The sequence below is a fragment of the Wolffia australiana genome, chromosome 8, assembly GCF_029677425.1.
Source record: "Wolffia australiana isolate 7733 chromosome 8, ASM2967742v1".
NCBI classification, from domain to species: domain Eukaryota; kingdom Viridiplantae; phylum Streptophyta; class Magnoliopsida; order Alismatales; family Araceae; genus Wolffia; species Wolffia australiana.
Genome location: NC_135842.1, coordinates 11,204,433 through 11,227,859, shown reverse-complemented (window position 1 = coordinate 11,227,859; position 23,427 = coordinate 11,204,433). Strand labels below are relative to the sequence as shown.

Here is a 23,427-nt window from a genome sequence, read left to right as displayed (position 1 = left end):
ACCATCATCATTAGTTACTGCTCAACCACCGCCCCTCGTCTCTGCCATATGTTGCCCTTAGTCACCAATCAAACATCACCCATAGTCAGCGCCAGCCTGTCACCCTTAGTCGTAGCTCTACCATCATCCTTAATTTCCACCTGCCTGTTGCCCATAGTCGACGCTCAGCCGCCATCCTTGAATTGAGAATAAAGAGTCGAGAAGAGAGAGAGAGAGAGAGAGAGAGAGAGAGAAGGAGAGGGAGGGACAGAGAGAGAGAGAGATTAAGAAGAGTTATTGAGTTTGAGACCGTCATTCCCTAAAGCTTAAGGGCCGAAATCAGTGGATTTTGACACTCTTCTAGACAAGCCACTCTATGTCTAGGACTTGCATCCCAAATTCATAGTATAATCACCCTCTATTTTTTGTCTACAATTTAGAGCCCAAACAAGACATTTATCAAAAGCTTCAAGTCTGGAATTTATTGCACAAATCAAAGCATTATTATGAAGCTATTGTAACAATGTGATTTATAGCCAAAATTAGGGCATGATCAAACTCTTCTAACCAAGGCTTGGATGTCCCAGTGAGGTTGATGAAATATGTTATCGGCAATGTCCATGAGTTGTAAATGGCGTCACGAATGTTGATGTCAATACCAACTGCTTAGGGGGTTCATCAACTTTGTTGTCATTCTTAACCTCCAAAATGTCATCAATGTCAATACGATAAAACATGACTTCAGTGTTTGACAAGTGCCTCTGTCTAACTGGGTCTTCCCATTGACATCGACATCAATATGACATTATTGTGATGTTAACAAAGTTGTCAACCGTCAAGCCAATCATTCAGAACAACCAAACTCTTCATTCTACTTTTGAAACTCATCAATTTCAGGTGGGGGGTATTTTGTTCTGTTACGAAGTAAATGAAGGGGGTTGGATAAAGAAAACTCCCTCCTTGGATGCGCATGGAGCTTAGTCAAGTAGGGGCCATGCTCTGATAAAAAAAATCAATGGGGCCATGCCGGTACAACAGAATACAGGTTAGAAAGATCAATCCCTCCCCCCTCCCCCTTTTCTTGTAAAAATAAAACCAGGCCCGCTGTCTTCCACAGAACAATATCATTGAAACATAGACCTAAGCAAGTTTATTAGATCCGGGAAACCATCACCAGTAGGGCCTGAAAATCATCAATGTTGTTGTCAACATCAACCAAGGGTCAATGATGTTGACGGGTGCCAAACCAGCTTCTAATTCATTTTTCAACTGAGATTAGTATTAAGCTTTCTATACTACTGAACCAATTTGGAGAATAATATCAACATCAACCAAGGCACAATTGAGATCTTTATCAAGCTTTCTATATTGACGAGGCCAATTTGGAAAATAATACTAGTCTAACGTTCTAACTTTTGAGCCAATATTTTTTTAGTTCACTCAAAGAATTATGTATCTCTTAGTCTAGAATTTTGAGCTCAGATCAAGGAATTCTAGTCTATAATTTAAGTACAATTTATAGGCAAAATCTGACAGTCGTGAAACTCTTCTCACTCTGAAATTTAGAGCCCAAATCAATCAATTATTAAGCTCATACGATTCTCTTTCTTGCAATTATCAAGTTATGGTAGATCAACAATTTTGAGCCAAGAAATTTAATGGAGAAACTGACCAGCTACGCATTTAATTCTAGTAAATTGATAAGAAGCTCCCAATAACATATAGAGAACAGAGAGGGAAAGAAACATCATATGTGAGCATCAGTAGCACCGCGCCGATTGAATAAGGAGAAGGCCAGGGATGGCAGCAAAAATAATGAGGCAGCCTCTCAAGAAGGGGTGCAATATTTTATTGGAAAGAAATACTTGGCAGAGCAGAGACCCTCCAAGCTGGATGGGAGAGGATCCAATCCATCAATTCTGTCCATTACTGTTCATACCGGATCTCTCCATTGCCATCCTCTCTTTTTTCCATTTTGGAGAACGATTATTGATTTATTTTTACCAAATCGACATTTGAATTGGCAACCCTCAGGTTTTATTCAAAATTTTTAGTGCGGAACCTTATCAGATTTCTAAGCTCTATTAGGTCTAGAATTGGAAGCCTTCTAGGTCTACTGTTATAATCCAATTCTGAGTATTATGAAGCTCCCTTATACCTAAATTTCAAAGCCCAAATGTGAGAATTGTGCTCTTCGAGATCCAAAATTTAGGGCCCTAATCAGGAGACTATCGAGGTCTCAAAATCAATAATTAGAGGATGAATTACAGAATAATCAAGCTCTTCTAACTTAAGCAGGAAATTAACAATATTTTTGAAATCAACAATTCACAGCCACGGTCAGAGAATTATAAATCTAAAATTTAGGGTCCAACTTAAGCAGTTATTAAGCTCTAGTAAGTGTTCAATTTACATTCCCGATGCAGAAATTATATTGAGCTATTAGATATCAACAATTTGGAGGACAAAATTTGGAGCCCAGTTACGCATTGGCTTCAAATAATTCTAAGCTACATTTGGCATAAAACTTTGAGCCCAAATCAGAAAATCATAAAGCTTATTCCAAAATCAATAGCCCATACCTTACTCGCGTAACAGCTTCCATTATGCATTGTCTTATCCCCTGAATTTGCAGACTCTTTGCAACTGGGCTTCTCCCAAGATGGACTGGCCTGGCCAAACTGGTTGATGATGATACCCTGTACTCAACAGATCCAGAAAAATAAAATATATTTCACTGCAGATATTGCATTTGGGGAAATGTAGACCGGCGGTGTGAGAGACGAGGCGAGATAGAGCGGAGACAAGACTCCACCCTTTTTATTCTGTGGGCCCAACTTCTCTTTCTTCTGAACATAAACCCCAGCAGTGTATCATATCAGACTAGCAAGAGGGGATATCATGGAGAGGGTGGCCCTTCTGGTTCCTTTCAAATATTTTCTGGGCCAAGGAGACCTGCTTTCCCAGAACAAAGGCAAAGGCCTTGCCCTTGCCACCGGCTCCCCGGGCTGTCCTCCCGACCCGGCGAATGTACTCGCTTGGGTCCCGCGGGAAGTCAAATAGCACCACATGGTCAACGCCCACAAAGTCAATGCCTCGTGAAGCCCTGTTCCAATTTTGACCAGAAACAATGCAGACATGAGAATATTGTTTCTTAGATAAAATCGGCATTTTCAATGTCCATCTTCGGTAAATGGATTTTGCTTAATCCCCGCAGAGCACAATCCAAAAGGGTCTAAGAGAAATATGTTCCTCAACTCATTTTTAAGAGATTGATCAACTTAGAAGATAATTCAATTGAAAAATATTAATGAAAACTAATGTCAAAATTATGAAAATCTTATTTTGGATAAAATCATTATTTTTTATGTCCCACCATAGTGAATGGGTTTTGGTTACTGCTGACAAAGCACGAACAATAAAGGTCTTAGAGAAATATGCTTCTCAACTCAATTATCAGGGATCGATTGAGTTACAGGTTATTTTAATTAAAAGTATGATCCAAACTAATGTACAAATTATGAACATCTTGTTTATTACATAGAATCATCATTGTCTTTATCTTGCTGTTAGCCTGGTCAAACTAGTAAATTCAGGGCCAAATTTAGAAGAACACTAAAATCAGTTGCGAAACTATGCAAATCAATCAAATCACAAATATAGAGGAGGCACCTGTCCGTGCATATTAGGAACAATGAAGCATCTGACCGCGAAGTCATGAACTCTTTCATATTTGAAAGGCGTGATTCTTGATCCAAGGCTCCATGAAATGGCAAGATCTTGATGCGTTGCTCTTTCCTGTCAAAGCGCTTCAGCACATTTTCAACCTTCCTGCAAGCATCTATCTGCCATAGAAAAGCGAACAAGATTCAAAGATGGATAAATATGAAGAACTGGGACTGGTTTCACACTTATTCACAAGTGAAAAAAGAATTAATGATAACGAGACCTTGTTGCAGAAGATGACAGTCTTAGGGACGGGAGATTGCTCTACAAGCTGAAGCAATGCAGATTTTTTATTCGAGAAGGCTGTCTCAGGATTTTTCTCCTCTCCGTCCTTTCCGCTGCAGTCAACTAGGATCTGTGTCAAAAAAATCCAAGAGATTCCACTTTAAGAGTGATAGATGAAACATTGAGATCTATCGAGAGTCCAGATGAGAAGCTAGAATGCCCAAGCTGCAGAATTTTGAATACGGAAACCCTTGACCTCATAGTAGCCAAGTACAGCTAACTCGTGCCCAGAAGAAACTCAACTGATCATTGAACTGATGTGTCTTTCTGTACATTATTTGTATTTATAAACGTCTAGTGAATCCTGGTGGTTACTAACTTTCCTGCCCAAATCATTAAATGGGGCCTTATGGGCCTGTTCGAGCCTTCTTTGATGAGTGACTCCCAATCATTGTCTCGTCTTCGACAAGACTCAAGGACAGTGACTCCCTTGAGATAGGAAGAGGACAGATTAGGGTTGACGAACAATGACACTGTCACCATCGTCATCCCCATCTTTTTAGGCACAAGATGATGACTAGACGATGATGAGGCAATGGCATGATGATGACAAGAGAGTGACACGACCATGTACAAGAGAGAAAGGAATAGAATGAGGAAATGATCTCTTCGGGTCGATTCCCGCTCTGTTCACCCTTTTAAAGGGCTTCTCACGTGTGGACCCCACACATGCCTCCAGCTGATCTTTGCTGTCATTTGAGCCGTTCTCCAATACTTTTGTGTGAAGAACACATCGGAGATTAGATAAATTTTCAAGGCCAGGTGCAGCCGAACACGAAAGACTTAAATGCAGCGAGAAATAGACTAACCTCCTCCAGGCCATAGCTGGTACGGTGTGCGCCAGGTCCAGTTATCACCATGCAGTCAGGAAACTCTTCAACTAACTTGTTGTAGATATCTGACGGCAGAGTTGCAGTAATGAAAAGGTATTGCATCATCACCGGAGCAGAGCTGATTAATGTCCTTAAACACTGCTCAAATGTTTCGTCCCCAAACAAAATATCCACCTCATCAAGCACCGCACTGAAGAAATATGAACATGGTAGAACATGTTACTTTTTTGAAAAGTCAAGCAGATTACAAAAGGTACTCAAACTGAGATAATTTTATTAAAATATTATTTCATTTTTTAGTTTATGAAACCCATTGGAGTAAGTCATGCGTCCCAGAACAGGGTCTTGAGAGGCCCAGTTACACCCGTTTGATTAGCCTCAGGAAAACAGGGCGACTCATCTTCCGATCCACTTGTGCGGGTAACAAGTGATGATTGATAGAGAACTTGGTGAATGTTCTAAGAAGGGAAGCGAGAACAATAGATACGGAGATAGGAAGATGACAATGGCTACAGGCCTACATTGGGCCCTGTGGCCGTTCAGGAGTATCTCCCACCTATTTCAACAAGTTCTTGTCTGCCGTCCTTAAGGAGGGCCCCAGGTAACACCTATTTCAATAATTGGCTTTGACCCTCAATGACATTAAAATATTTTGGTGTTTACTTGGTAACTATTGACAGTAAACATTGATAATGACATGATATCACAGATAATCGACACTGTCAAAAAACCTCAACCGTCAACGTCTAGTAAAGAATCATCAACACCATTGGCATCGACATTGACCATTCTAGCTGATGGTGATGACGATATTGATGGAAAATGACCTTTAATATGGATGGTGGACAGTGGCTACAATGTTGATGCCCGTTGATGTTTTTGACATCAAAGCAAACGGTCGACCAACATCAAAATCGGATATCAATGTCGTCAGGATGTGCTGGACCCTGGAAAAAACTATTTAAAAGGAACTACATCAAAGCCAAATGAAAAAATACCCCATGTATACCCCAAAAGGGTAAGCCAAAGAGGAGGTCAACGATTGAGAACTTGTAGGCTCCGCCCTACCTTCATTCAGATCTTTTGTCCACTTATAACTGAAACATCTTGAATCTCCTTAGCACCGTCTCTAATATTGAGAAAGAAACTCCCAGCAAACTTCTCTTCTTATCCTATCTACTGGACAGTCTTCTTTTTTATTCTTATCTTATTTATGTACTAAACGGACACATATTATAAGTGGCCCATCTGTTTCTTTTATTGGTGGGGCCACAGAGTAAGTGGCCCACTGCTTTATTTAGGTGACTCAATTCCCACGTGAGGGAGCAGTTGCTTAAGTGACATGGGGCCCACTTGTCTCCCTCTGTATGACCTTGTAGGGGACCTTATCCTGTTCAATAGACAATTTAGTCGTTGGACAAAACCCTAGCAGACAGAGCTTCAAGACAGGGAGAACCAGGAGAGGAAAAAGAAGAAGGCTGATACAGCTTTGATGTGGTGAGTGCATAGCGCCTCTCTCCTCTCCAGTAGCAACCTTACTATGTTCTGTTATCGCTCTCACTAGAGGATCCATGGTTGGATGAAGAGGCATTTCAAAATGTGGAATGGAAGACCACAACAAGACCTCTACTACTGTGCCCATCACAGATCGAGACAGGGTCACAATTGTGCTCCATGATATCGAGATAAAGTTCAATGGGCTTAACCCATAGAAATGGCGCAAGCCAGTGGAACGACCATGGAGGCTAGATTACCTCGAGACCACCTTGTGGAGGATCCTGTTACTCCCAGACATCCATAGTATAAAGTATGAAAGTCGGAGGAATCTATAATCCACCAATGGCTTCCATGAATTATAGCCCCTGTATGGTGGATGATTATCTCTATGTGAAATTGGTTCAGTAGATGTAGGCAGAGATTATCAAGAAATTTCCAAACAGCGGATGGATAGGAGAATATATGAGCTAAATGCACGGGTTCTTCATGCAAAGCAAGGGGAAGCGACTATCATGGTTTATGCTACTCAAATAAAGAGAATTTGGAGAGAAACTGATCATTACTTGCCAGTTGAGAATCCCCAGTGCAAGGAAAGAAAACACACTCTCAAGCTGGACTCTTTACCTTTCTAATGGGTCTTAATCCAGAACATGAAAGTGTCCGAAGTCAGATTCTTCATCGTGAGCGGCTTCTAGATCTGGAGGAGGCTAATGGGATGTTATTGAACGAAGAGAAGAGACTGAAGCTTACTCCAGATGCATCAGGGGCAGGCGGAACGTCCGGAGCGTTCTCTACTAAGAGGAGTCATCCCAGGACTGTCCGTGGAGACCCTACTGGAATATCTCAGCATGTTGGAACTCAAATAAAAAACAGATGCAAAAAGGAGAATCCAGGGACACTCTCTTCTGTGTTTATTGCAAGAAGCAGAATTACACTAAGGAGAATTGCTGGAAACTAGCCGACAGGTATCAGCTGAAGACTAAGGCCGAAGTAACTTATGTGTTTGTGCAATTTTGTGAGCTAATTAACAATCAATTTGGTGTAAGGATCAAAAGACTCCAATTGATAATGCTACGGAGCATTTCAAGTTCACAGTTAATACCTACTGTGACCAGAGAGATATTGTTCATGGATCTTCATGCATCAACACCCCTAAGAGAAGTCAATGTGAGTAAGTGTTGTTTATTTCTGTCTGGTCTAAGTGATTGGCCTACAGTCGAGAAGTGTATATTGGTCATTGGAATTAGTCAGCATTAGCGATTGAAGTTTGGCCAGTGTGGCCCTCCAACTGTTTGAGCAAGTTCCTGAGAGGGCGATTTGTTCAAAATGGAGGAGATGGTCGTTCTGATACCTCAGAAGGTGCTATATTTCCCCCGGTTGATAACATCCCAAGCTCAGAATGGGAGACACCAGTTGAAATATTCTGGCAGCAATTTACAGAAGAAGGCATATTCAATGGCTTCAATCTTTTGATTTGGAGTCAGTATGTGGATCTCAGCATAGAGAGAGAGATTGAGTGATAGCTCGTAAAGATGGTCAACCCAAGTGATCCGAAATACAGAGTGTGGAAACATGAAGATCTAATGTTCAAGCTTGGATGCCTGGAGGCATGGTGAAAGGGTTGCTTCAGATTTGGGATCACCTACAAAAAATTACTCGAGGAAGAATCATAACTTGAGGGTATAAAAACTCATAACAAAGGCAACTAATCTAGTCCAAGGTGGGATGACAGTCATGGAGTATGTGAATGAGCTGCAGGCCATCTGGCTGGAAATTGACCATTATTGGCCAGTCCCTGATCAAGAGTCAGTGGCATGGAAGTATACCTTAACTGATCGCCTGCACAAATTTCTGATGGGCTTGAATAATGAGTATGAAGATCTGAGGAGCCAGCTCCTCAACCATGAGAAAGTAGGAAATCCGTGCATACTGTTCTGGAGGAAGAGAATCATCCACATTGTGAATTATTGATGCTGCAAAGGAGGAAGGTGGAGGATCTCGTCTAATGGTCAAGACCAAGAACTACAAACCTCAGTCTGAAGTAGGAGTCGGAAAGAGCTTCTACCGGAAGGGAGCCCAAGAGGCAGTGAGAAGGCAGAACAAAAGTCAAAAGGAGAGAGGCAACAGTACATATCAATATATCACGTTCCTATTGCAAAAGGTGAGGTTGTTGATATAACTGTTGGGATATGCAAAAGCACACATGACTCATGTGCAGGGGGGTGAGCAGTTGGAGCCTGAGATTCTTGTGTGTGATACTATTAGGATTGCTGTCAATTCTCGCGATGATGATCTTACCCTCAACGAAGAAGTTGAAAAGTTGAAGAGTGAGTTCAGCTCTACAATTATGACACAATCTGGTGAGCTATCTCCGTCATCTCATGTAAATGATGATTGAACACTGGATACAGGGGCAACAGATCACATGACTCCGTACCATTCCAAGTTCCATACGTATATGCCACAAAAGACAGACAGACGAGTATTGGCAATGTTAAATTTAAACATCTTGGTTCTATTAAAAACATCCTACATGTTCTGACCTGAAAGCACAGATGATATCTCGTCAAATGCTGGTTAGGGATATTGACTGTGTTACTTGAACATAAAAATGGGTATTTTCTATTTAACAAGGCAAGGAACTTGAAGATTTTAAATTCTAAGGAGAGGAATGGGCTTATGTAAGTCGACGACACCCAAGGAGCAGAGCAGGTGGGGAGTGTCATCCATGACATCTGGAACAATTTTAACTGTGGCATTTTCATCTAGGCCATCCCTATTTTTAAATATTGGAATAAATATTTCTTGAACTTGTTTCATTTTTTAAACCCTCAGAATTTTTATGTGATACTTGCCAGTTTGCTTTGCGCAAAAGAACCATGCCTAATGGAAGAAGCGAGTGTAGCTCTGCCATTAACAGTAATCTAGTGTGATGTTTGGGGGTTGTCTACAACAGTTACTATAACAGGGTCCAGGTGGTTTATTATCTTTGTTGATGATTTACAAGAGTGACTCGGGTTCATCTCTGCAAGTTGAAGTCAGAGGTGAAACAGGTTGTGAAAAATTTTCTACCCATGGTGAAGAATCAGTTTGGTGCCTCTATCAAATGGTTTAGAACTTATAATGCCATGGACTTCTTCAAGAATGCACATTGTAGACGATTCTCTTCCTCCAGAAAAGTATGCACAGCTTTATCGAACAAGTCCTTATTAAGTTATACATGAATCCTTATGTGTAAATACACCCCAACAAAATGGGATCGAAGAGAGAAAAATTGGGAATGTGGTGATGATAAGCCACGAGAGAGGACATATCAAAGCAAAAGAAGACGTCAAGCTTCGGTCGCAGGTGCCAGTTGAGACGACACATGCGGGCTTTTAAATAAAACGTGGGATGGCCTATATAAAGGAAAGGGGGGAGCCATGGGAGCCATTGGCGGGGATCGAGAAGTTAGTTACGAGAATCTCAGTGAGGCCAGAGATCCTCCTCGCGCAAGCTGTTGGGGCCGATACGGACGACAGCTCCTTCCTTCCAGGGAGTTTTCCCATTCTTCCTGGCGTCGGTGTTTGGTTTCTCACACCACAGTTGTTTCTCATTTCGTTGTTCTTGGAACACTCGGATCTGGTGGAACATTATATCTTTATTGTTGAAGAAATAATCCAGATCGATACCTCTATTGATTTCGCATCGCCGATCTATCACATTGTCTCTATTGAGAGTATTTTTATCAGTATATATTGATTACCGATTACGTCCCTTGGATCTTTATCTATCACCTATCCGGTGAGAAGTTTCACCAGTATCTTAACAGGCAACAACTGCAACAACTCTGCTGTTACATCATGATGTGCCTAAATATCTCTGGGGTGAAGCAGTACTTACACCAGTGCATATTATTACCAGATTATTGTCAAAGACTTTAAACTATGAAAGTCCTCTTGATCTGATGGCGAGACATTTTCTTTTACATCATTTGAAGACTGGCCTCGTTCCAAGAATATTTGTATGTGAAGCGTTTTTTCACAAGCACCACCTAAGGGATAGAATCAGCTCTATGGCGATCAAATGTGTATTTGCGGGTTATTCTCAAACCTGAAAGGCTATCAACGCTTCCATCCTACGACAAGAAGGTTCTTTCTGTTGATGCCACGTTTCAAGTAGTAAAATTGTTCTCACCTAGGAGAGTTCTATCAAATCAACATGTTCCCCAAATTCGATATCACTTGTCCAAGTACATGATATCCTCCAGTCCCGGTCTGCGAAACTGGTGGACAAACAGTAACAGTTGATAACTAAAATGATGCTGAGAAGATTCTACTACCAGTTGAGTCTCAGACTCTATTATTGACTAAAGAAGAGTTGACATGGAATGTGAGAACCAAGAAGAAAACTCGGAGGATGTCAGCCAACCTGAAGATGCAGGAGAAGAAGATGATGGTAGGCGGCCTATTACTTTGAGAAAAGGGAAGAGAGCTTGTACTCGAAAAGGAAAATATTCCATGTCTAATTTCATTACATACCAGTATTAGACCAGAGTTTCGTTCCTTTTTTAATAGCACTAACCTCAACGACAATACCAAATTTGTGGCAGTTTGCAGGAGGAGAATTGGAGCAGAGCTATGGATGAAGAGATGGAGGCATTGTGGAAGAATGGTACAAGGGAGACTGTAGGTGCTCCCAAGGGTAAAAAGTATGTGAGATGCAGATGAGGGTATATAGTGGAGTATCATGCAGATATATCCTTGGAGAGATACAAGGCGCGGATAGTGGCCAAAGGTTGCACACAGTCCTATGGGATAGACTATGGAGAAACATTCGCACCAGTTGCAAAGCTCAACACCATACGTATCTTAATCACTTAGGTGGCTAGTGTGAATTGGAATATGTATCAGTAAGATGAGAAGAATGACTTTCTCCATGGTGATACTGATGAAGAAATTTACATGGAACTGCCACATGGATATAATGAACAAGAATCAGGATAAAGAGTGTAAATTAAAGGTCTTGTATGGCCTAAAGCATTCACCACGTTCCCGGGTTGGTTAGTTTTCTCAGAGAATGAGAACATCGGATACCGTCAAGGAAATGCTGATCATACAATATTGTGAAGAATTCAAAGGCAGGTGAAGGTTCCCATCTTGAGTGAGTATGAAGATGACATAATTATTTCCGGTGATGATAAACTTAAGAATCACTGATTAAGTGTTAAACTATCTCAGATATTTGAGATAAAGTCCCTGGGACGACTGAGATATCTTTAAGCATAGAGATTGCCTATTCAAAGGGTGGGATTTTCATTTCTCAACATAAGTATGTGTTTGATCTGTTGAGCAAGATGAAGATGGCCCAGTGCAAGCCGTCATCTGTACCAATCAATCCCAATAACAAATTGCGGCCTTCTGAAGAACATACATCAGTAAAAAGAGGAAAATATCAGAGGTTAGTAGGCAGAATTATCTACCTGAATCGTACACGGACGGACATAGCATTTGCTGTTGGGTACTTAAGTCGGTTTGTGCATAGTCCCTGACAGACACATTGGCAAGCAGTGTTTAACGTTCTTTCGTACCAGAAAAGGACTGCCACCATGGAATCTTCTTCATCAGAGGAGGGATCCACTTGGAGCACAGATGCAGATTATGGAGGATTGGTGGTTAATCGATGATCTACTACAGGTAATGGTGTTTTTCAAGCTGGAAACTAAGTCACCAGGAGGAGTAAAAAACAAGCTGCAGTTGCACGTTCAAGTGCAGAATCAGATTATAGATCAGAGGCAAAAAGAATGTATGAATCTATATGAATCAGGATTGTGTTTAAAGAAGTTGGAATCTCTCTCACTAGCCCAGTTTATGTGTACTGGGATAGCAAGAAGTTGCACATAATCTAGTGCAGCATGACAGAACCAAGCATGTTGAAGTTAATGGGCATTTTATTATAGAAAAATTGATCAGGGAATCATCCGGTTGGAGCATGTGAAGTTGATAGACCAGGTAGCAGATATCCTGACCAAAGAATGACCTGGAACATTATTTCGACAGCTCAATGACAAGCGGTGCATCAGAAATATCTATGCACCGGCTTGAGCGGGGGTGTCAGCTGATGAACATGTTTTTATTTCCATGCCCTGTATTTCATCTATTTTGCATATATACCTTCATGAGGTTCACATGTAAGGGCTTCTGAGAAGTCCCAGTAAGGACTAGTTAGAAGCCCACATTGTAACCCTACAATATAAATAGGGAAAGTTTTTTTCTGATTGTGTGTGAGAACATGTTATTTTCTCGTTAATTTTCAAGGTTAGGGTTTCTGGAGAATTACTCACTTTTTGACACAGAGGTTGGTTGCCAAGCTCATGTATCTGAATCATACCCGGCCTGATATCTTGTAATTGTCAGTATTTTGTGCCAGTTTACGAATAATCCATAAGAAGCTCATCTCCAGGCAGAAAACACAGTATTGCAGTATCTTAAAGCTACAGTGGGTGAAGATATCTTGTTTACTAGAGATGGGATGTGTCAGGAAAGATTTATTCTGATGCCAACTTTGTGATAAGATCCAAGAACAAAACAATTCGAATAGGCTTTCCTTGTACCAGCGAGAATCAAATATGGAAATTCGGATCAAGAACCAAGTGAAACGAGATAGAGGTCCACCAGAGGTGGTAATCATTGCATACAAATGAAGAAATGAAAGATGATCGAACCAGGATCTCTCGATCCCTCTGGACACAGGCCTCTCCAGCTCCCCAGCCTTTCCCGCGCGCTGAAGTGGCCTTGACAACTTCTTGAAGAAAAATGAACCTCTTGCTGTGGGCTGCTCTAGGTCTTTATTTATAGGGTCATTGACCCTATTGGTGTCCACAGGTTGACGTGGCATGGCCAGTGCGGTTAAGTCTCCTTTTATATTTTCTTGAAAAGTACTTATCACTTTGCTAGTTGAATAATAGACAGAAGGTCCACGTCTGGCTATTGTGCTTTTATTGGGAACAGTCCAGTGACATGGAGGAGCAAGAAACAGAAAGTGATAGCTCTTTCCAGCGCCGAGGCAGAATTCAGCACCTTAGCACACGAGATCTAGGGTTATTTCAAGTGTACTTAAGGCACTTTGGATCGAAGACATCATGGATCAAAGGCATCATGAAAGATCTTAGGTTATATCAAAACTATACTTCGATAATTAATCAGCCATTGCAATTGCTCAGAATCCAGCTCAGCATGACAGAACAAAGCGCATTGAAATTGATTGACATTTTTATTAAAGAAGAAATCAACGGAGGAGTTATCACACCTCACTTTGTGAGGTCATCCGACCACGTTGCTGACATCTTCATCAAAGGCCTACCTGGTCTCCCATTCCAGAGACTTGTCCCCAAGTTGGGCATGATGAACATTCACACCAACTTGTGGGGAGGGGTGTGTGTTAGACAGTCTACTGTAATATGTGGCCCATTCCGTTTCTTTTATAGGTGGGACCACAGAGTCAGTGGCCCACTGCTTTATTTAGATGACTTATTTCCCACACGGGAGATGAGTCGCTTAAGTAACATGGGGCCCACCTCTCTCACTCTGTATGGCCTTTTAAGGCATCCTATCTCATTCAATAGACAATTGAGCTGTCATTGGCCAAAACCCAAGCTGACAAAGCTTCAAGACAGGGAGGAGTAGGAGAGGAAGAAGAAGGCTGACACAAGTTTGACACTATCGATTTAGAACAGATATTTGTCTCAACCTACTCCATGAAAATATTTCAAGGATTCTATCACCGGCACCGGTACTGATGATAAAAGTGTCATCTCAATCCGCCATATACATGATCCAAGGAGGCCACAGTTTTGAATAAAAACGGAAAAAAAACTAAAATGCTATTAAGAGAGACTCTTGGGTAATAGTCTAAATTCCATCCGACTATTAACATTTTTCTCACCACAACTTCCATGAGTCAAAATGTGCCGTTTTTATTCTCCAAATTTCACGTCATTTCTTAAAGTCTTCTGTCAGCCAAACACTGCAATAATCATAATTGTAAACAAGAAAATGATTCTCTTAATCTGAGAATAGTGATTACAAGGGTTTATATAGGGGGCCCTGATGGGCCAAAGATAGAAGGGGCCAAATATAGAGAGGGCCAAACATAGAGAGGGCCAAATAATGCTCAACACTCCCCCTCAAGCTGGAGCGTGGATGTTTTCTACACCCAGCTTGGAACAGAGCTCTTCAAACCGAGGAGCATGAAGCCCTTTGGTGAAGATATCTGCTAGCTGTTCAGCGGACGGAACATATGGCGTGCAAAAATTTCCCGATTCAAGCTTCTCTTTGATGAAATGACGATCAATCTCGATGTGCTTTGTACGGTCATGCTGAACGGGATCATGAGCAATGCTAATCGCCGATTTGTTGTCGCAGAACAGCTGGACAGGAGAGCTAACTGGACACCGTAGTTCCCGGAGGAGCTTGGTAATCCAAAGTGCTTCGCAAAGACCATGCGCCAGAGCACGGAACTCCGCTTCAGCACTCGGCGGAGACCACCTTCTGCTTCTTACTCCTCCACGTAATCAAGTTGCCGCCCAAGAAGGTGCAATAACCCGATGTGGACCGTCGGTCGACGACAGAGCCTGCATAATCAGCATCAGTGTAGACTTCTAGACGCATGCCTGTATGACGACGAAACAGTAGTCCACGACCAATGGTGCCCTTCAGAAACCGGAGGAGACGATGAGCAGCATGAAGATGACTCTTGCGAGGAGTCTGCATAAACTGACTCAGAACACCCACTGAGTAAGCAATGTCTGGACGAGTGTGGGTGAGATAAATCAGTTTGCCCACAAGTCTTCTATATTGTCCGGGCTCAGCAAGCTCCTCATTCTTGTCGGCACCGAGTCGATGGTTCGCATCAATCGGTGTCGAAATAGGCTTGGAATCCTCCTTTCCAAGCTCGCAGAGAAGATCCACCGTATACTTTCTCTGACAAATAAAAATCCCGCTCGAAGAATATGCCACCTCTATGCCAAGAAAATACCTCAACGGGCCAAGATGGCGAATAGCAAACTCCGACGAGAGATACATGGCCAGCTCAGTAATGGTCGTCGTATCATCACCCGTAATAATGATGTCATCCACGTACACAAGCAGAATAGCTACTCCCCCTGACGTGGAATGGCGGTAGAAGAGGGTGTGATCTCTATTACACTGACGATAGCCACGGCGCTTCATGGCCGTCGTGAAACGACCAAACCATGCTCGAGGAGATTGCTTCAAGCCATATAGTGCTTTCTTCAGGCGACAGACAACAGACTTCCGAGACGACGGCACTAAAGAAGTATAGCCTGGAGGTAATGCCATGTAGATCTCCTCAGCCAAATCGCCATGCAGAAAAGCATTCTTCACATCATATTGCTGCAAAGTCCAGCCACGATCCGCAGCAAGAGCCAAGAGGATCCGCACCGTATTCAGCTTGGCAACGGGGGAAAATGTCGCCTGATAATCAATGCCATGCTTCTGAGTAAACCCCTGCGCCACAACCCCAGCTTTGTGCCTCTCAATAGAACCGTCGGAATTATGCTTCACAGCATAAACCCAACGGCTACCCACTAGATGCTTCCCGGCCGGTAGAGGAACCAAATCCCACGTCTCATTTTGAGCAAGAGCACAAAGCTCCTCCTCCATAGCCTGACGCCAATGCGAAAATGAAAGTGCAATGTCCACCGTCTTCGGAAGGGAAGTGGCATCAAGTGAGGTAAGAAGTGCATGATAGGATGGTGAGAGACGGTGAGACGAAATGGATGCCTCTAAGGGATAGAGAGGAGAAGAACGTGAAGAGGGCAGCACGGCTAATGAGGATTCTAGAGGTGGGGAGGACGACTGAGGCGGGGCATCGGAAGAGGACGTAACAACCCGAGGTCTTCGACGAGCGAGAGTAATACCATAGCGTTTTTCAGGCGGGCATCGGCGGATAGGAAGTGGTGGAGGCAAAGAAGGTGCTGCCGAAGAGGAGAATTCAGCAGCCGGGACAGGAGGAAGCTCCACATGAGGGACGGAGATGGGGACCGGAGAGATGTCGGGAGGGATAATTTCTGGAGGCGAGTCGGGAGGCACAACTTCTGGAGGAGACACGACTGGCGGGGCCGGAGAGGATGGACGAGAGACGGATAACGGAGGAGATGGTTGAGGGAGAATTAGGAATTCAAGTGGATTGGATGAGGGTGTTGATGAAGGTGGCTCTGGAGAAGAGGAAGAATAGTAAGGGAGAAATTCATCGAAAGTGGCATCTTTAGTGACGACGAACCAATGAGAGGGTGGATGATAGCATACATAACCTTTTTGCGTGGAGGAATAGCCAACGAACACGCATTTCACAGCACGAGGGTCAAGTTTATCACGACCAAGGCGATGGTTAGGCGCATAACAAACACATCCGAATACACGAGGGGTAAGATTAGTTCGGAGAGAGAGGGAGGGAAAGGCATGCTGAAGACGGTCAATAGGTGTGGAAAAATCAAGCACTCTAGACGGAAGGCGGTTAAGGAGATGGATGGAGGTGGAGACGGCTTCCCCCCAAAGATACTTGGGCACATGCATATGGAAGAGAAGGCTCCGAGTCATTTCAAAGATGTGACGGAATTTACGTTCGGCAACGCCATTTTGTTGGGGTGTATATGGGCAAGAGGTTTCATGGATAATGCCTTGAAAGAAGGTGCTTAACAAGGTATTAACATAGTCTTTAGCATTGTCGGAGCGGAAGCGACGGATGGACGTAGAGAATTGAGTTTGAACAAGTGAGTAGAATTGGGGAATAACACGGGATATCTCCGATTTATTCTTTAAGAAATAGGCCCACGTGAAACGAGTTGCGTCGTCAATGAAGATGCATAACCATCGAGATCCGGAAGTGCTGTGAATAGGGGAAGGTCCCCACACGTCGGTGTGAATAAGAGAAAAAGGAGTGGAAGAATGAGAAGACGAGATAGGATAAGAAGTGCGATGATGTTTCGCAATTCGACAAGCATTACAAACAAATCGGTCCACAGAATGGCCTAGGAAAAGTTTTGGAAAGAGACGATAAAGGGTAGCAAAGGAAGGATGGCCGAGACGTCGATGAAGAAGCCCTGGCAGCTCGTGAGAAGCCGAAGAGAGACTGCCGTAGCAGCAACAGCAAAAGAAGGCGAAGAAGGTCGAACAAGATAGAGCCCCTCATGCTCCTCAGCAATGGAAATCTTCCTCCCCGACACCTTATCACGATAAAAACATGAATGAGGTGAGAATGTAAGATCGTGATTCAAATCGCGAACAAGATTCGACAAGGAAAGAAGATGATGAGTTAGGCGTGGAACATGGAGAACTTTAGGTAATTGCATAGAGGAAGAGACGGCCACACGACCAATACCCGCCACGGTGAGAAGATCGCCGGAGGTCGTTTTGACTTTAGAGGATCCAGAAACGGGTTCATACGTTACAAAAGCTCTTGGATTAGGGGTCATATGGCGGTGGCACCGGAATCAAGAAGCCAAGTGGAAGATAACGACGGATTGTAGGACGGAGATGGGGGTGGAGGAAGAACGGCGGACATACCTGCGTGGGCCAAGGAACATGAGCCCACGACTGGAGGATCAAGCAAGCGGCGGAGGCGTTCCATTTCTTCCGGAGTAAAGCCGGCGGGCGAGGCACCAGTGGGAAGAAGTCCGTATGGCATAGGCACTTGACCCGGAGGAGGCACTTGGCTGACGGAAGGTGCGACGGTAGCAAGGTTGCTCTGTTGCACGCGCTTCCGTTGAAGCTTGTAGCACGTCTCCTTGGAGTGGCCCCGCTTCTCGCAATAATTGCAAAAGAGAGAGGGATCACCCTTTGGAGACTCCTCAGACCGAGTTGTCGGACCACGCGGCAAAGAACCGGGTAGTGTCGTCGTCGATGGGCGCGCCGGAGAGGACTGAGCTACAAGTGCCGTGACCGGGGTCTGCACCTGCTGGAAGTGAGATTCTTCAATTCTGGCACTGCGAAGAGCATCCTTGAAGTAAGCTCCTTCTCCCGATGGATTAGCTGAGCCCGTAGCGACTCATACTCCGGGTTCAGTCCGCGAGGAACTGGAACACCCGGGTTGAAGAGTGTACTTGCGATCCACGAGTGAGGATCCGGTGGCATCTCGTGGTCGATCTCATTCCACAAGGAGATCAGCTCCGTCCTGTACTCCATAATGGTCCGGTCCCCTTGCCGCAGATTGGAGGCCCGATGCACCAACTCATACAAAGTGGCGATATTATGCTTCTTGGAGTGACTCTCAAGCGCCGCTTCCCAGACTGCCTTAGCCGACTCCAGGGACAGAAATTCACCCTTAACGCTGGGTGAAATGCTGTCCAAGAGCCAGCGATGAACAATCCCCTCGACATCCAGCCAATCGTAGTACTTCGGATCGGTCCGAGGAGGTCCGTCTTCCAGAAGGTGGCGCATGAGACGCCCCTTTAGAGTAATTTGGACGTACTGGCGCCATTGCAACAGATTAAAGCCAGTGAACATGCCATCTGGCGGCATCCGAGGCAAAGAGAAAGGTCCTGGGGAGGAAGACCAGTTTCCCGACTCAATAGGCGCCGCAGGTGCATGTGGCGTCGAAGCCGGCGTCGAGTTTGGCGTAACCGAGGAGGTCGGAGCTTCAGGTGACTCAGCAGCAGCAATAGGATTCGTCATTGCTGAGATTTGGCCAAAGGAGAGGTGCTGAGATGGCTTGGACAGCACAAACGGCAGATGAAGGCCCAGTCAAAGCAACGCCCACAGTCAAAGCAAAGCTCACGGACGGCAGGCCGGACAAGCGTGCAGGAGGCTAAGGACAGCCAAAGACAAGCAAAGACAACCGTGTGCGGCGGTGGGCGGCCGTGCGCGGCTGTGTGCAGCCGTGCATGGCGGAGCGCGGTCTTGCGCGGCTGTTGCGGTTGTGCGCGGCTGTGTGCGGCTGCGCGCGGCTGTGCGCGGCTGCGTGCGGGGCTGTTGCGGCTGTGCGCGGCCGTAAAAGCTCTGCGCGCGGCCGAAGAATGCTGCGCGCAGTGTGCGGCAGCTGCGGCTGTGCGAGGGCGACGGCTGAGCGCAGAGGGCAACGGCGGTGCGCGAGATCAGGCCGGCCGGAGAGCTGCCTGAGATCAGAGCGCAGGAGGAGGAGAGTCCCAAGAACCCAGATTAGGGTTAGGGTTAGGGCTCTGATACCATGTAAACAAGAAAATGATTCTCTTAATCTGAGAATAGTGATTACAAGGGTTTATATAGGGGGGCCCTGATGGGCCAACGATAGAAGGGGCCAAATATAGAGAGGGCCAAACATAGAGAGGGCCAAATAATGCTCAACAATAATAAAGCAGGAAAGAGAATTTCAATATCATCTACAGGCAGATAGTCTTCTGATAAGCACTACTCAAGACATTATAAAAGGGAGAACAAGCAGAAGAGGGGTTAACGTCCAGCTAGCATGAGCATTGACTAGCGGGGGGAAGCCTCTATAAATAAATAGAAGACGAGTAGGAGGGGGGGAACCTTTCTAGAAGATTCAAGAAGAGAGAGTTACAATTCCGTCCGGGTCTGGGGAAACAGGACGAGCCTGCAGATCCAGAAGAAGAGGTTTCTATAAGAATTTCCCTATCGTATCTTCCTCTTTCACATATCTATTCCTATTACACATCCTTAAACTATGTTCCACATTGCATCAATCAATTGTTCTTCATCCTGTGATTGTGAGGACATTCTTAATACAACTCATCGGTATCATCTACAAAGCTAATAACATAACTACGTTTAAAAAAAGATATAAAACAAGGGAGGGTCAACATGACAGGAAATGTTTCCCATTTGCCCTTGGGAAATACGGCAGGATGATGTCAGAGTAAGATAAGTATCAATAAAATCTCAAGCAAAAAATGTGACTGCAACAGTTTTACCATCTAAGGTTACTTAGTTTTAAAAAGCCTTCTCGAAGTAGATAGATAAAACGGCCTGGGGTAGCTATAAGAATGTCCAGGTCTTGTTCCAGGCTTTCCAACTGTGTTTTCTGTCGGAAACCCCCAGTCGCAACCATTGACCTGAACGGTACACCAGATCTCGCAATGGAACGGCCGTTGATAAGAACCTGCCAAAGAAAGTGTTGGAAGTTTCAGTAGTCTCATCAGTTATGAATTTTATTGACCTAAGCGGCCTTTCTCAGTGGCAGCAATTCCTAGGACTGAAATTGTCCAAAGTATTATTACAACGCAACAAGATCTATACTCAATTATACATTAAAATAAAGAATACGACGTACTCTAATTAGGCAATTATTATCTCCATTCCCTCAGCCACAATAACAAAGATTCTCTGACGTGGATGAGACAAAGTGGTTCCAAGAGTCTGGATGCAGGATAGGAAGAAAAGGGCAACCCAGAATACCCACCAACGAAAATAGTAATTTTGGGTTGATCACCGATTTTGGGTGATCTTCCCTCTTTTCTTTCAAAAAAAATTAATAATTTAATAAATTTATGAACAGAATAAAATAATAAACTATATTATTTATGAAAATAATAAAATATTGAATAGACAAATAAATTTATTCATGATGCCATCCATCTCATCTTATTGTCCTGTCTTGGGACATAACGAACCTTAAATGACAGGATAAGGTTCAAGGATGCTTGACAAATGGAATAGTATGAAATTCAATTTGTCATCAGTCACTCATCCAGACCTCAGAATGGAGAACAGATCAAAGTCTGTTGATGCCTTCTTTCTGTCACCTTCCAATCCACCATCAGGTGCTGGTCAATTACTCTAGTTTTACGATCCACCTCCATTCATTCTGACCTCCGTTCTGTCAAGCAACTGGTATGATCCACCAGCGCGTCTAAGTTTGTAATGCAATTGATTCAAATTGCAATGCAATTTGAATCAATTGCATTACAATTTGGACGAACTACATTGTGCAAGATACGATCTCAGATAGGGATCATATCAGCACCTCAGATCGGAAACAGAAGAAAACTGTACTCATGGACAGATTACTGAACGAATTTCCACTCAGCCCTGTTCTATTCACCCGATCTGATTGTCTGGAATCAGTCCACAACCCTCGTGGCAGGATAAAGCAGAAATCAACAAACCAAGAAAACAAAAAAGAAACGTTACCTGAGTGGCCAGCTCTGCAGTGGGTACCAAAATGAGTACCCGAGGACTTTTTGATAAAGATTTGCTTATCCCTTCGAGTTCCTCTTGCCTGAGGCGCTGTATTGTTGGAGCTAGATAAGCCAAGGTTTTCCCTGATCCACTTTGATCTGAAATAATGCAACTCTTTCCATCCAGAAGATGCCGATAAGTCATCGCCTGCCATTACAGAAGAGCACCATACTCAGAACTTACGAGCAAAAAAGGCAATGTTTTGATGATACATGTCCTAACCGATTTGGTTTGGTAACAAAGTTTAAAGTTAAAAAATGTGCCTTCGATTCTTCTGAAGTATGTATCATGGCAAGATAGCGCAATTAATCAATACCAGTATCTTTAACCAAACACGAAGACAGTACTAAAGCGCAGAGAAGTGACCAATCTCTAATACAGATGATTAATGTTCTTTATGAAGTCGAACCTGAATATGTGAGGGACGATGAAATTGTTGCCTGCCCAGACACTCCACCATTTCATCGTTACAACCCAACTCTTTAAAAGATTTGCGACTAAAGAATCTTCCATCCTCTCCTGAAAGTTTCCGATTCTTCTTTTGCGGACGGTTATCAGGTTTGACATCAGGTTTCCACACGTTGGGTGGGTCTACATTTCTCCACCCTCTTGTGGGAGACGACGGATCCTCATTATTGGCACCGTTAACTCTTTTCTCTTTCTGAAGAACACCCAAGAACCTGGAATTTCCCGTCTTTTTGACATTACTTTTGTAGTGAGCATCAGGGGCAACACCATCCTCATCTTCATCTTCGTCATCTTGATCAAAATCTGATCCAATTTGGGGTGCATGCTCGCGCCTTCTTCTGAAAACTTCGTTTCTGTTCTTCATTTCAAACTTTGATCCGGCATCCGAACTAGTTGCCGTATAATCATCATCATAATCGATCTCTTCATCATCATCATCATCATCAAATTCAGCTGCGGGCGATTTCTTGCTCCTAATCAAGGCGTTCACTTTTTGCGCCTTCAACTTTCCAAAGCTCCCAACCACTCCCACAGCTCTCCTCCTCGGCCCACCGTTGGGTCCTGCTCGAAAATCACAAGAACACAATCAAACTCTTCCGCAATTCACGGCAATAAGGCATCAATTAAAGAGAAAAAACACAAAAAAAACCTAGATTATCTGCATTAGCGGCCGCCGGCTTCCAATTCAGAACATCCTTGGAAGGTACAGGGGAATCAAGCCCATCATCTGCTCCGCCCCAGACGATGAATTTTTCACCTGTTTCTTCATCGACGACTTGATAAGCGCCGGCGGTGTCCATTGGTATCCGCCGGTAGCTCTGCGAACGGGCTGCGAGTCTGCCCTTGCTGCAGCCGCTTCCGACATTGCTGTGTGAAGAAGAAGACGAATTGGAGGGGAAGACGGGAAACGGAGAAGATCTACCGGCAGCAAGAAGAAGCAGTCTGTGGCCCTTGGCAAGGCATCGAGCGCCTTCTGCGAAGCTGCTCGGAGCTCCGTTCGCCAGCATCTTCCACCTTCCTGCGTAGAGAAACCACCGAGATGGGGATAAGACCTATAGATTTAAAGGTTGAGGAAGGATGACGGAATTGCACGGACGGGACGGGACGGGATGGCATTCCATCAAGTATAGTTCCGGATCGTCCCCGGACGTGGACGCGGACGGGACGGGACGAATTTCGTCCCGTCCGATATCCGGATTCAGTGTAGGGATGAAGGACGGGACGAATTTTCATTCTATATCCGGCAATTTTTGTTCAGTTGTCTGCAATCCCATATTGAAAAATTCCAATTTCCGTGAGACTATATATTCTCCCCAGCCATTATTCAGTTTAAATCTCATCATCGCCAGCCCGCGGTCCATAGTTATGTAAATTAAAAAATTCAAAATATCATGATAACGAGGGTAAAGTTCCCCAATATAGCTAATAAAAGTTACAATAAACTTGATCTTATTTGAAGAAAATAT

The 23,427-nt window shown here is 43.9% G+C and overlaps 1 protein-coding gene across 1 annotated transcript; it reads right to left on the bottom strand.

The window, feature by feature from the left end:
• Positions 1 to 2,400: 2,400 nt before the first annotated feature.
• On the bottom strand, positions 2,401 to 22,991 carry LOC144707065 (DEA(D/H)-box RNA helicase family protein). The gene is made up of 8 exons (XM_078580186.1): positions 22,611 to 22,991; positions 21,903 to 22,522; positions 21,446 to 21,640; positions 20,227 to 20,414; positions 4,800 to 5,013; positions 3,929 to 4,060; positions 3,652 to 3,824; positions 2,401 to 3,085 (listed from the first exon to the last, which is right to left on the bottom strand). Exons 1-8 carry the CDS (start codon positions 22,966 to 22,968, stop codon positions 2,863 to 2,865), a joined length of 2,103 nt encoding a protein of 700 aa, XP_078436312.1. The 5' UTR covers positions 22,969 to 22,991; the 3' UTR covers positions 2,401 to 2,862.
• Positions 22,992 to 23,427: the final 436 nt, after the last annotated feature.

Excerpts from the sequence above, each read along its gene's own strand:
- LOC144707065 (XM_078580186.1), bottom strand. The coding sequence starts at position 22,968 with ATGCTGGCGAACGGAGCTCCGAGCAGCTTCGCAGAAGGCGCTCGATGC. Across the intron at positions 21,641-21,902 it reads ATCGTCCCTCACATATTCAG|GCGATGACTTATCGGCATCT; the intron begins GTTCGACTTCAT and ends CTGTAATGGCAG. Across the intron at positions 3,086-3,651 it reads TTCCTAATATGCACGGACAG|GGCTTCACGAGGCATTGACT; the intron begins GTGCCTCCTCTA and ends AAATTGGAACAG.